The sequence below is a fragment of the Heterodontus francisci genome, chromosome 24 (assembly GCF_036365525.1).
Source record: "Heterodontus francisci isolate sHetFra1 chromosome 24, sHetFra1.hap1, whole genome shotgun sequence".
NCBI lineage: Eukaryota > Metazoa > Chordata > Chondrichthyes > Heterodontiformes > Heterodontidae > Heterodontus > Heterodontus francisci.
In genome coordinates this window covers 65,307,420-65,321,041 of record NC_090394.1, presented here as the reverse complement: position 1 = coordinate 65,321,041, position 13,622 = coordinate 65,307,420, and the positions used below count along the sequence as shown (strand labels likewise).

The following is a 13,622-nucleotide window of genomic DNA, read 5'->3' as shown; positions in this document are numbered from 1 at the left end:
GGAAAAGAATTTTCACCCAGAGGGTGGTTGGAGTCTGGAACACACTGCCTGAAGGGGTGGTAGAGGCAGCAACCCTCACAACATCTAGGAAGTATTTAGATGAGCACTTGAAACGCCATAGCATACAAGGCTACGGGCCAAGTGCTGGAAAATGGGATTAGAATAGATAGGCTTGATGGCCGGCGTGGACATGATGGGCAGAAGGGCCTGTTTCTGTGCTGTATCACTCTATGACTCTAAGGACTGGTTAGACTGTTGTAGACCTGGAGAACTGAACAGAGCATGCGCAGCACATTCTGCGTTCAGCTTTTGCTGAATTTGACATGGGTCCTAAAACAAGCAACACTCCCCTAATTAGCATATTCAAGGAGCCTAGTGCCTGTTTTAGTTGGTTACCTTGTGCACTTAGAAGTTGCCAGCTGCCAATTTAACAGCAGATGTCCTTTTGAGGAGGTGCCTGGGGGAATTGGGCCAACAAGAAGAGTTGGGGCGTTCTCCCCAGTGTCCTGACCAATATATATCCATCAACCAACGTCATTCAAATAGATCACATTGCTGTTTGTGGGATCTTGCTGTTCACAAATTGGCTTCCAAGTTTCTTACGTTACACTACACTTCAAAATGACTTAATTGGCAGTAAAATGCTTGGGACATCCTGAGGTTGTGTAAGGCACTATATAAATGCAAGTCATTGCTCTTCTTTCTGTCTGCCTTCATCAAAACTGGAAAAAGTTATAAATTTAACAGTTTATGAGCAATACAGAGCCAAGGTTAAAAGGGGGATGGGAACAGGGGGACCAAAAGGGAAGGTCTGTGATAGAGTGGAAGGCAAGATTGATTAAATGACCAAAGTGATGGTGGAGCAAGGCAAAAGAGGGGGTGGTCATGGGACAATATTGTAAATGACCACAGCAGAATATTACCATCACCTGCTATCCAAGAAAATGCAAGCAGTGATCCTGATCAGAAATTGTTAAACCCAATGGTGAGACCAGAAGCCTGTAAAACGCCAAATCAAAAGATGAGGTGATGTTCCTCGAGCATTTGACTGAGTTAGCTGATCTTGGCTGGAGCAGCAGTCGGAGCACATTTGGCCTTTAGCAGTCTTGGTCATGAGAAGGGAAAGTTCAGCTTGGGATCCCGATGCTGATCACTATCAGACGGTCACTGCTGAACATGCTTGCGTGTGGATACTGGGTAGTAACAGGCTTAAGCTCATTTGTACCCCATTTGTACAGGCTGTCAACCCTTATCATATTGATTCATACTTAAAGAATAGACACTTACATAAGGTTTCCTCAAGCATGAATCACTACTGTCAAGAGAGGAGGGAAGAAAGACTGGTAAAATTGGGGGAAAAACTTCTATATTTAACAAAGCAATTCTTTCAATGCTACCCTCATGTGCTGTGTTATCACTATGATCTTTGCAGCATTTTTTGACATGAGTAGCCTTGACCGTTAGAGAGGTGCTTTCCTAACAGTAACTAAATGTTATCACCAGAACATTATCAGGGCTGGAGCTCCTGCTAATGTAGACTCTTAACTTCAATCACGTATGCAAGCTCAGATTGATATGGTCTGAATAAGTAAATTGGCTGCAACGAATAGGTGTTGCTTGAAGGAATTGGAGTAGTATAGGAATCAAGTGCTTAAATTGGTTCATTTTCAGGATCTACTTATTTTGATGCTTACTGCAAATTTTAACAAAGTGATTGAAATGACCTAAAGTTTTAATTGATTTTAAGGCAAAGCCTTTATTCCGATTCTCCTCCCAATCCTGGAGTGTTGTGGAGCTGGAAAATGATGAATGATCACATGGAGTGCTTAACAATAAAGTCCTCCTCCCATTACTTCAGCATTGAAGCACATGCTGACGTGGAATGAAATTTTATTACAGTAACATATTGCTATCCCTTGACACTTTTCATGAGGTAAATGCATGATGGCTGCAACCATCTTAGTACATCTGAGTCACTCTGTAGACTATAAAGTAAAATACAAAACACATGTATGATTTACCGTCGTTTCTTACCTGACGAGCTGGGTGATATTCGAAAAAGGATTACAACAACTTAATGATGACACCCTTTTCTGAAGTATTCCTTCAATTATTGTAGATGTTAAGAAGTTACTCTTCTAATTGGAATGATTCTGTTCATTGATTAAGGTGATTATTCAAATCCAGGGATGACTAATTTGCTAAAAAAAAATTTATCCACTAGTTATCATTTCAACATGAATATATGTGATAAGGAAAGTCACTTTGCATACCCAAAAAATAGGTTAAGTTCGAATTTACACAAAAATAGCTTGATAAAGACTAATGGAACTCCTGGGGACATTGCTTGTAGAATGTCAGTGGGTGCAATGTTTTCTAAGGATAGGAATATAGCACAGAAGGTATTGTTCTGCTGCTAAGCTGCAGCTGTGAGTAATGTGGCCTTTCCCTTTAAGGCCGGATGGTCTAGCTAAGATCTAGAGGTCAATTAAAGCCCAATTCCTCCTTGCTCCTGTGGGTTGAATATAATGACAGTAAATTAAAATGCTGAAATGGCAATAAAGGTGAGCGCATTATAATATATTTCCAATATGTATAATTCCAAACAGGTTGACCTGGGATGGGCTACGATGGGTTGAGTTGAGTGAGGCATAATTTCAGTCCTTTCCACCATTACACTAAGCTACATCTCCCACTGGGTATTCTCCTCACCTTCTGGTACAAGAACTCTGATGTGAAAACTGCTACAGAAATGCAAATTGTTGCTATAATCACAATATTATGTGTATAGTAAATACCCGCTAAGATCCCATCAGTTAATATCATAAAGACTGTTACTACACATTGTAACAGTATCATTCGCTTTGGTGCTAAATGGAGACAAAACTGACAAGATTGTGTAATGCTTTAAATAACTATTTCACCCTGGCCAGATAGGGTGATCGTATCAGATGTATTAATGAATGTACCTGGTGTCCAGAGGGACATTGCATTGGTAGCATGCTTTGTGGCTGCAAAGTAGCTAAATATTGCCTCATGTGGATGCACTAAGTAAACACTATTGATTCTTTCCTTACCATGTGTCAGGTGTTTATTTTTCTGCTGACCCCATTTTGGCTTACTGCCATTTGGTCATTAACACAGTCCACTGGTCAGTGGGGGAGTCAAAAAATTTCCGTAATAAGAAAAGAAAGAATGAGATGTTAGGAATGTTGTGCTGGTTAACTGGTAGAAAGAGGTTATCCCATGATCCTGAAGTTTTGTAAAAGAAGGCAATAATTCTGTACAGTTTGTTACCGGCATCAATTTGAGCTAGACAGAAGACAACTGGCAAATTACTTTCTGTAAAAAAAAAAGGCTTCGTAACAAAATGCACAAATCTGTGGGTAAGATATTTTTCTTCATGGGGGCAAGGATGGGATTTATTAAGGATTTATTAATAACTATTACTTGTTTTTTACACCAGAGCATATGATGGATTTTTACATTATGCATGAGTTGTGTATGATTTTCTTTTTATCCTTCCCACAATTTTGTTATATTTGCCTAAGATAAAGATCCCTCAGTGACGCTGGCTTGTGAAGATTCCATTTGAAATGAGAAAAAAAATTCCAGAAACACAACATTGTACTAATAGTGGTTAAGAATCTCTTCAAAGATACAGAATTTTTTTTTGTTTGAAACTTGGACCCAATTTGAATGAATGATTTTGTAAGAGTTCCACCCATTTGCTTCCCATGGTGGAAGAATTCATTTCAGACAAGTGTTAAAACAAGCCTTCTTTGTAGCATCTGCTATAGAAAAAGAAATGTTTTTACAAATGCATTTATACACAGCTGTAAACATTCTTGAAATGTTTCAAAGTGTTTCACGCACTTTTGCTTTGCAGCGGCCCCATAAAAAAAGTTCAATTTGGGGCCCCTACATTAATAAAGTTAGGATTGTTAAACGTATCATTGGATCCGCTTGAGACCACTGTGTACAATGGCACATGTTGCACGACCCTACTGCCACTTCATGTATACGTAAACACAGCGGTCATTCTGCACCATCACTGCCTCACAAACAGCAATGAGATGTTAATCTGGTCTCCTTCTGGTGGTATTGGTTAGTTTTAGTTTTAGAGATACAGCACTGAAACAGGCCCTTCGGCCCACCGAGTCTGTACCGACCATCAACCACCCATTTATACTAATCCTACACTAATTCCATATTCCTACCACATCCCCACCTGTCCCTATATTTCCCTACCACCTACCTATACTAGGGGCAATTTATAATGGCCAATTAACCTATCAACCTGCAAGTCTTTTGGCATGTAGGAGGAAACCGGAGCACCCGGAAGAAACCCACGCAGACACAGGGAGAACTTGCAAACTCCACACAGGCAGTACCCAGAATTGAACCCAGGTCGCTGGAGCTGTGAGGCTGCGGTGCTAACCACTGCGCCACTGTGCCGCCCCACTGTTGCTCAAGTCATAGGATCTTTAACATCCACCCAAACTCTCTCAGTAGGACCTCAGTGGTTGCGTGTTTCTATATAATCTTGTCTTTTCTTTTTAATTAATTTTAAGCATAACCCAAGCTGTTAAAATTGATCACAATGGCTCTGTGTGGTACAAAATAGGAAGTCACTTATTGTTAATATTAGATTTCATGTAATGACGAAATCTAGGAAGACTTGCTTCTAGAAAACACTGAATTCCCAATTATCTGTTAATGGGAACAGAGAAATCCTCAGTATAACAAAGCCCTAAATATAAGTGGTATTATGGGAGTTAACCTTATTGTTACATTTCCCAATAAGTTATTTTCCTTTACTATAGACAACATAATGCAGAGATAATAATGCAGAGATTGGATATCACAACTACATAACATCTCTCTATTACATTCAATATACTTCACATTTCAGACATAACAGATTCAATGCGATCTTTTTAAAAATACTATTAGAAAAGAATCTCCAAATTTCTAACTTACTTCAGTGCCTATCTGAGAGCAATTAGACTCTAATTGCTCTCAGCAAGCATCATCAGAGCTTATGTTCTTAAAGGGATAGGCTAAATTGCACTCAGGTGTACCTTCACAGCAGAATAATACATTGTGTGTTAGATGGTAATAGTGGTAATAATTTTAGACCCTAATAAACATCCTCTGACTTACTATGAACAATGCCATGGAAATCGTTAATTTATTTCAATGATCTTTTTCTCTTTTTTGTCTGTGATGATTATCTTATAAAAATTATCCAAACCCTGAATGTTTTATATTCTCTGATTGCATGTTGTGTTTATTTTTTTTAGAATTTTGCCTTGTTTTGGTTATTGTTTGTCTGAGGTTCATCCCAGTGTTGGGAACAGAATCACAGTTACCATCAGGGGAAGAGTCAGATGATGAAAATTTGGAATGCCCCCAAGTATGCACCTGCATTTTTGATGACTACAGTGAAGAACTGAATGTCTACTGCAGCTCTTGTAATCTTACCAGCATTCCGAAAGATGTACCAGTTAATGCTAAAGCAGTTTGGTTTGACTCTAATAACTTCACAGTTCTTCCATCCCACGCTTTCAGGAACATGTCTAATCTGGACTTTGTGAACCTAGAGAATAGCCACATAATTAGTGTTGATCAACATGCCTTCTACGGTTTGAAACAATTGGTCCACCTGCATTTGGAAAGGAACAAATTGAAATACCTGGTACTAAATGCATTTCTCCACACTCCGTCTCTTGGCTCACTTAGTCTGAACAATAACAACTTTAGTAAAATTGAAGATGTGTTGTTTTCTGGCCTCTCCCACCTCTGGTACCTCAATCTGGGATGGAATAATCTGGCAGTTTTGCCCGCTACAGGCTTTCATGACTTAACAAACTTAAAGGAGCTTATTTTGGCAGGAAATAGGTTAACATATCTGCAGTCCCAACTGTTTATCAGTTTGACAGAGCTGAAGGAACTTGATTTGTCAGGAAATCTGTTGCGAGTGATAAAGGCGAACATCTTTGTGAAGCTGCAAAAGCTCCAAAAGCTTTATATGAGCTGTAACCAGATCAGCACCATTGTACCTAGGGCTTTTATGGGAATGAAATCTCTCAGATGGTTAGACTTGTCCCACAATCGCATTACTATATTATATGAAGAAACATTCTCTGGACTCCTAAATCTTCATGTGCTTCGGTTGCTCAACAACTCCATCACAGGGTTAAGGCACAGGACATTCAGAGAACTTCAGTTTCTGGAAGAACTCCAATTTGGGTACAACAAAATCAAAAGCCTTTCTGAAAACATATTTGATGGCTTAGTACAATTGGAAGTTCTCACTCTGAACAATAACCAGATTCAGGAGATCAAACCAGGGGCATTTGTTGGCCTTCATGAGGTAGCCGTACTGAATCTATCCAGTAACTCTTTAAAGAATTTATCAGACCATACATTTAATGGTCTTCCTAATCTTCATAGCCTGCATTTACAAAACAATGCAGTCACCAGAATTCAACCAAACACATTTTCCGGATTGATCTGCCTTCGAAGACTCTTCCTGCAAGACAATTACATTTCAGTTATTGACAATCAGAGCCTCAGTGACTTGCAAGAGCTTTTGGAGCTGGATTTCAGCTACAACAAACTAGTACAGCTATCTCCTCAGGCCTTCACAAGTGTACCAAATCTGGAGTATCTTCTACTAAAGTGCAATAAACTTGCATACATTTCTGATACTACCTTTCAGCCTCTTCACCGTCTCTCTTGGCTTGATTTATCAGAGAACTTTATTGAGTTTTTCTATAATTATACTCTTACACCATTGATCAAGTTAAGGTATCTGAACCTTAAGAGCAACTATTTAAGACATTTCCCAGAACAGTTTTTGGAGCAGTCATCACAACTGGAGCAACTATTGTTGGAAGATAACAAGTGGCACTGTGACTGCTTGCTGAAGTCACTCAGGGATTACTGTCTGAAGAATCCCCATGTAGTTCCTCGTTATTTCGAATCGGTGGTAGAAGGAGATGAAACTCATACAACCATGTACACATACAACAACATCACGTGTGCAAGCCCACAAACCATTGCTAGTACAGATCTGAGAGACATCAGTGAGGATTATTTTGGTCATTGCTAACATCAAGTACATGAGTTGCATGTTTTCTCATTGCATGCATATTGTTCAAGTAGCAATGCCATGGTATTTAGCTTTGACACCCTGATGTAATTTGAATATGCAGTTATGACTATAATAATGGAAATCAAACCTTGACGTGCCTATCTGGTTTGGAACACAATATTCCCAATCTAATTTGCTAATAATAGTCTGATTCTTTCTGGCTTAGCGAACATATACAAATAAACTTACAATAGTTTCTGCAAATAAAGCTTGGTTGATCATGTTAAAATCACAGCAACTGCACTGACCGAAGCGTTAGGCTGTGTAAACTTAGTAAAGGCTCTACACTTCGCTCCAAAGTTGTCACAGAAATCAAAAATTGCTTCGGCCAAGACCGGTGCAAATTCCTTATTATTTTGCTTGTTTCTGATTCACCTAACACAATGGGAGCTGGTGGTGTTGGTGCAGAGGGTAGCTTTCATAGGAATATGAGGAACAAAATTGCTAATTATACTAAAAAGTATATGAGGAAAAAGTGATATCCCAAGCTAGGGGCAATTATGAACCAATTTATTTTGGAAAATTGGCTCACACAATATTTTTATTCAAGTCTACACTAAAATTAACAAAAACAGGAATTTTGACCCCCATTACTAATTCAGATAACTAAATTACCTCTTACTTCATGTCCTAAAGAAACAAAGTGTCATCTGTTATCCAAGGTATATAAAATGTTTTTTGAATATAACTTAGTTATTACATGTTGCTAATAAGTATTGTAGAGGTAATAGATCTCTGCTTTTCTGACAAGGTAAGTTCATGATCCAATTAGTTTGCCATTAGCCTTTTAATTGACAGTGTACATGGAGGTTAGTTTTGAAACAAATGCAAGCTCAAAAATTACTTCTATAATATTTTTCTAAGTCGAAATACCTCTTCCACTATTTTTTTCCTTGCTTTTTCACGTTGTCTGCTGAGAGCTCTACTCCCAGGCCTCCCAAATCCCATTCTGAACAAGGAGGTCTGGGAGAGTAGTACAGTAATGCTCTTGATTTTCCCAGTTTTTAATGTGGTTCCTCAGGATGTTGCAGCTGAAAACAGAAAGTAGGAGCATAGGAACCAGGTTTCTTTTTTATTAATTAGCACACTGTCCTTTTCTGTTGTTTGAATTTGGTCCAGACTAAACAGGGGAAACATTCCTGTGCAGTCAGTAAAGTTCCCGTGCAAAAGATGTCCCACAGCTCAATATTGTCCACAATTCACCACAACTTATAAGTCTCATACTTGAAAGATGACTGCAATCGGAATGAAAAAATGAAAATAATATGGATCAACCACATTATTGAATGGCAGAGCAGCCTTGAAGGTCCATGTAGCCTACTACTGCTTTTATTTCTTATATTCTTAAGAATTACTGATGTAGAAAATGGAAGTTCACGAGAGCAATATAGTGAGGTTAGGGTAAAGGCACATTGCTGTGGAAGAATAGCAGGGATGCATTATGTTGCACCAGACTCTGATATACTTAATTGGTGACTTCTTACCCGGATCTACATTCCTTACTTTGAAGATAAGAAAACACTTCCTCCAAAATATCCAGCTCAGGGGAAGAGAATCACCAATTTGTATGGCTCCTAATATGAATACTCTGTCCTTAGATAGAAAGGTCATGAGAGAATGTAGGCCATCCAACAACTTATATCTATATAGAAGCTTTAACATAATAAAATGTCCCAAGGCACTTTACAGGAGCATTATAAAATGAAGCATGGCACCAAGCCGCCAAGATGATATTAAGTTAGGTGATCAAAAGCTTGGTCAAACAGACAGGTTTTAAGGAGTGTCGTAAAGAAGAAAAGCGAGGTGGAGAGGTGTAGGAAGGGTATTCCAAAGCTTGGTGCCTAGGCAGCTAAAGGCACGGCCACCAATAGTGGAACGATTTAAATCAAGGATGCACAAGAGGCTAGAATTAGAGGAGCGTAGATATCATGGAGGGTTGTGGGGCTGGATGAGATTACAGAGATAGGGATGGGCAAGGCCATGGAGGGATTTGAAAACAAGGATGAGAATTTTAAAATCAAGATGTTGCTTGACCGGGAGCCAATGTAGGTCAGCGAGCACGGGGGTGATAGGGAACAGGACTTGGTGCAAGTTAAGACACAGGCAGCAGAGGTTTGGATGTCCTCAAGTTTACAGAGACCTAGAATGTGGAAAGCCAGCCAGGAGTCCATTGGAATAGTCAAGTGTAGATGGAAACAAAGGCACGAAGGAGGGTATCAGCAGATGAGCTGAGGGGCGGAATCGGGCAATGTTGTGGAGGTGGAAATAGGCAGTCTTAGTGATGGCATCCAAAACCGATGCTCTTCAGAACACTGGTAACAGATCGTTCTGGCATTTTAGCTCACAGTCCAGCTTTGATGGAAATTTACATCTCCAGGCAGCAGTTAAAAATGCTTACATATTCATGCTCGATTCATTATTCATTAATCTCACCAGTAATTCCTTTATTTTCATCATTTCATATTGCTCCTTCATCCACTCAAGCACAAGAGTGGAACAAATCCTGCTTCTTGATCTATGAATCCTAATCCTGAGTTAAGCCCCTCCTCACCACGTCACCAGAGGACTGTATGAGTGTCAGCCAGCGGGAGGTAGAGGAGCAGATATGAAGACAGATTTTGGAAAGATGTAGAGGTAACAGGGTTGTAGTGGTGAGTGATTTTAACTTCCCCTATATTGACTGGGACTCACTTAGTGCTAGGGGCTTGGATGGGGAAGAATTTGTAAGGAGCATCCAGGAGGGCTTCTTGAAACAATATGTAGATAGTCCAACTAGGGATGGGGCCGTACTGGACCTGGCATTGGGGAGTGAGCCCGGACAGGTGGTCGAAGTTTCAGTAGGGGAGCATTTCTGGAACAGTGATCATAATTCCATAAGTTTTAAGGTACTTGTGAATAAGGATAAGAGTAGTCCTCTGGTGAGGGTGCTAAATTGGGGGAAGACTAATTATAACAATATTAGGCAGGAACTGAAGAATTTAGATTGGGGGCGGCTGTTTGAGGGTAAATCAACATCTGACATGTGGGAGTCTTTCAAACGTCAGTTGATTAGAATCCAGGACCAGCATGTTCCTGTGAGGAAGAAGGATAAGTTTGGCAAGTTTCGGGAACCTTGGATAACAAGGGATATTGTGAGCCTCGTCAAAAAGAAAAAGGAAGCATTCGTAAGGGCTGGAAGGCTGGGAACAGACGAAGCCCTTGAGGAATATAAAGACAGTAGGAAGGAACTTAAGCAAGGAGTCAAGAGGACTAAAAGGGGTCATGAAAAGTCATTGGCAAACAGGATTAAGGAGAATCCCAAGGCTTTTTATATGTATATAAAGAGCAAGAGGGTAACCAGGGAAAGGTTTGGCCCACTCAAGGACAGAGGAGGGAATCTATGCGTGGAGCCAGAGGAAATGGGCAAGGTACTAAATGAGTACTTTGCATCAGTATTCACCAAGGAGAAGGACTTGGTGGATGATGAATCTAGGGAAGGGAGTGTAGATAGTCTCAGTCATGTCGTTATCAAAAAGGAAGAGGTGTCGGGCGTCTTGCAAAGCTTTAAGGTAGATACGTCCCCAGGGCCTGATGGGATCTACCCCAGAATACTGAGGGAGGCAAGGGAAGAAATTGCTGGGGCCTTGACAGAAATCTTTGTATCCTCATTGGCTACAGGTGAGGTCACAGAGGACTGGAGAATAGCCAATGTTGTTCCTTTAAGGGTAGCAAGGATAATCCAGGAAATTATAGGCTGGTGAGCCTTACGTCAGTGGTAGGGAAATTATTCGAGAGGATTCTTCGGGACAGGATTTACTCCCATTTGGAAACAAATGAACTTATTAGCGAGAGGCAGCATGGTTTTGTGAAGGGGAGATCGTGTCTCACTAACTTGATTGAGTTTTTTGAGGAAGTGACAAAGATGATTGATGAAGGAAGGGCAGTGGATGTTGTCTATATGGACTTCAGTAAAGCCTTTGTCAAGGTCCCTCATAGCAGACTGGTACAAAAGGTGAAGTCACATCGGATCAGAGGTGAGCTGGCAAGATGGATACAGAACTGGCTTGGTCATAGAAGGCAGAGGGTAGCAGCGAAGGGTGCTTTTCTGAATAGAGGGCTGTGACTAGTGGTGTTCCGCAGGGATCAGTGCTGGGACCTTTGCTGTTTGTAGAATATATAAATGATTTGGAGGAAAGTGTAGCTGGTCTGATTAGTAAGTTTGCGGACAACACAAAGGTTGGTGGAGTTGCGGATAGTGATGAGGATTGTCAGAGGATACAGCAGGATATAGATCGGTTGGAGACTTGGGCGGAGAAATGGCAGATGGAGTTTAATCCAGACAAATGTGAGGTAATGCATTTTGGAAGATCTAATATAGGTGGGAAGTATACAGTAAATGGCAGAACCCTTAGGAGTATTGACAGGCAGAGAGATCTGGGCGTACAGGTCCACAGGTCACTGAAAGTGGCAACGCAGGTGGATAAGGTAGTCAAGAAGGCATACGGCATGCTTGCCTTTATCGGTTGGGGCATAGAGTATAAAAATTATCAAGTCATGCTGCAGCTGTACAGAACCTTAGTTCGGCCACACTTAGAATATTGCGTGCAATTCTGGTCGCCACACTACCAGGACGTGGAGGCTTTGGAGAGGGTACAGAAGAGGTTTACCAGGATGTTGCCTGGTCTGGAGGGCATTAGCTATGAGGAGAGGTTGGATAAACCCAGATTGTTTCACTGGAACGACAGAGGTGGAGGGGCGACATGATAGAGGTTTACAAAGTTATGAGTGGCATGGACAGAGTGGATGGTCAGAAGATTTTTCCCAGGGTGGAAGAGTCAGTTACTAGGGGACATAGGTTTAAGGTACGAGGGGCAAAGTTTAGAGGGGATGTGCGAGGCAAGTTCTTACCACCCTCTGTGGAGAGTGCCTGGAACTTGCTGCCGGGGAAGGTGGTGGAAGCAGGTACGATAACGACAAATACATGAATAGGATGGGAATAGAGGGATATGGTCCCCGGAAGTGCAGAAGGTTTTAGTTTAGACAGGCACCAAGATCGGCGCAGGCTTGGAGGGCCGAATGGCCTGTTTCTGTGCTGTACTGTTCTTTGTTCGTTCTTGCTTTTCCTCGCTTGCAGTTAACACAGCAAATACAGCAAAACTTGCCTCCAAATGAAATCCCAAATATGTGTGTCATAGCTGAAACTCAAGACTGCAAATCAGTAGTTCAGCACTAATTTTTGTGTTACTGGGCTAACTAATGACACCATTTACCTATCACAAAACTAACTGTGATAATTTATTAAGCAATCTTATTTAAGTCAGCAAGTAATGTAATCAAATTAGCATAACTATCTGCAGTATAGCATTGATGGCACTACACACTTGAATCATTCTCGTTCGTGCATGATTCAGTTAGGTTGTTTCTTGTGAATAAAAATTTTTCAGGAACCCTCATTTCAAAGCACTTTAATATTCATTACTATAATCAGAAAAAATCCAAAATTTATTTAACACAATCCTTACCAAAAGTGAATATCCCGGTTGCAGATGACATTCTTAATAAGCAGATAGACACAGGGAGGTCAACCAGACTATGTACTATTGCTAAATAGGTTTGCGTAAGAGCATGGTTTCAGTTTGTGAAAGTAATTATTACAATATTAAATGTAATTTCATATCTCTGGCTGATCCCTAACCAGTAGGCTGTTTTCAATTCCCAAAGTTTATAGTCAGTCATTTAAACTCTCTGTATTGGATCAGCTCAGTTAGGCTCTAAATGGAGCAGTGTTCTGTAACATATTCCACCTCAAGGAGTTATAAATAGCAAGATCAGATGACCTAAATCAGCCGCTCTTAGTGCACTATGCACTGGTTCACGCGCACTAACACCTGGAATAGAATGCCTGGTACTGTAAATATTCTTCACTACAATACACAAGTTGTGGTGTTGAAGCACATTCACAAAAATAACTGGGTACAAAATCTTTTATTTATAATTTCACATTTCAGTAGGTACAACAAAAGGCATTATCGGTCCAATATTTATAAACAGAGTTTCCATTTCTGGAAGAAACGTTGATTATCGTATCCCTGCATTTCAACAGTGCGAGTCCTTTGTGCTTCTATTCTGCAATCCCCTACCCCAGCAGTTCAATACAAATACACAAGGAATAATCTCATGTACAAAGTGCAGAGGATTCACTGCCATTACTTAAAATCTTCTCCACTATGTTATTAATGGCATCAAAGGTTGCACTCTTTGGAAAGGCTTGGATGAAATTTCTACCTTCTTCCAGACTATGAGACAGCTGAGGATCGAGAGGAACTCGCCCTGGGTAAGAAAAAATGTAAACAATGATGCTTCAAGAGCAAAATTGAAAACTACTGGCAAATCAATTCATTCTATGCTTCAGTGAAGCATGAACTAAAGCAAGCCACTACAAATAGCTGCTGTAAATGAGGGGGAAAAGATCCCACGGCCT

At 40.4% G+C, this 13,622-nt stretch overlaps 2 protein-coding genes across 4 annotated transcripts in view; one reads left to right on the top strand and one right to left on the bottom strand.

The window, feature by feature from the left end:
* The first annotated feature begins 3,143 nt into the window (after positions 1–3,143).
* Positions 3,144–13,473, top strand: igfals (insulin-like growth factor binding protein, acid labile subunit). The gene is made up of 2 exons (XM_068056433.1): positions 3,144–3,386; positions 5,307–13,473. The coding sequence occupies exons 1-2, from the start codon at positions 3,371–3,373 to the stop codon at positions 7,118–7,120; spliced, it is 1,830 nt and encodes a 609-aa protein (XP_067912534.1). The 5' UTR covers positions 3,144–3,370; the 3' UTR covers positions 7,121–13,473.
* nubp2 (nucleotide binding protein 2 (MinD homolog, E. coli)) overlaps positions 13,111–13,622 on the bottom strand; it is a 24,721-nt gene continuing 24,209 nt past the window's right edge. For 2 of the 3 annotated variants that reach the window (XM_068056436.1, XM_068056437.1), the window contains exon 7: positions 13,111–13,471. In XM_068056436.1, the coding sequence (XP_067912537.1) occupies positions 13,317–13,471 (155 nt within the window). In that variant the 3' untranslated portion in view covers positions 13,111–13,316. The remainder of the gene's footprint in view (positions 13,472–13,622) is intronic. The other variant, XR_010977412.1, reaches the window with a different exon arrangement.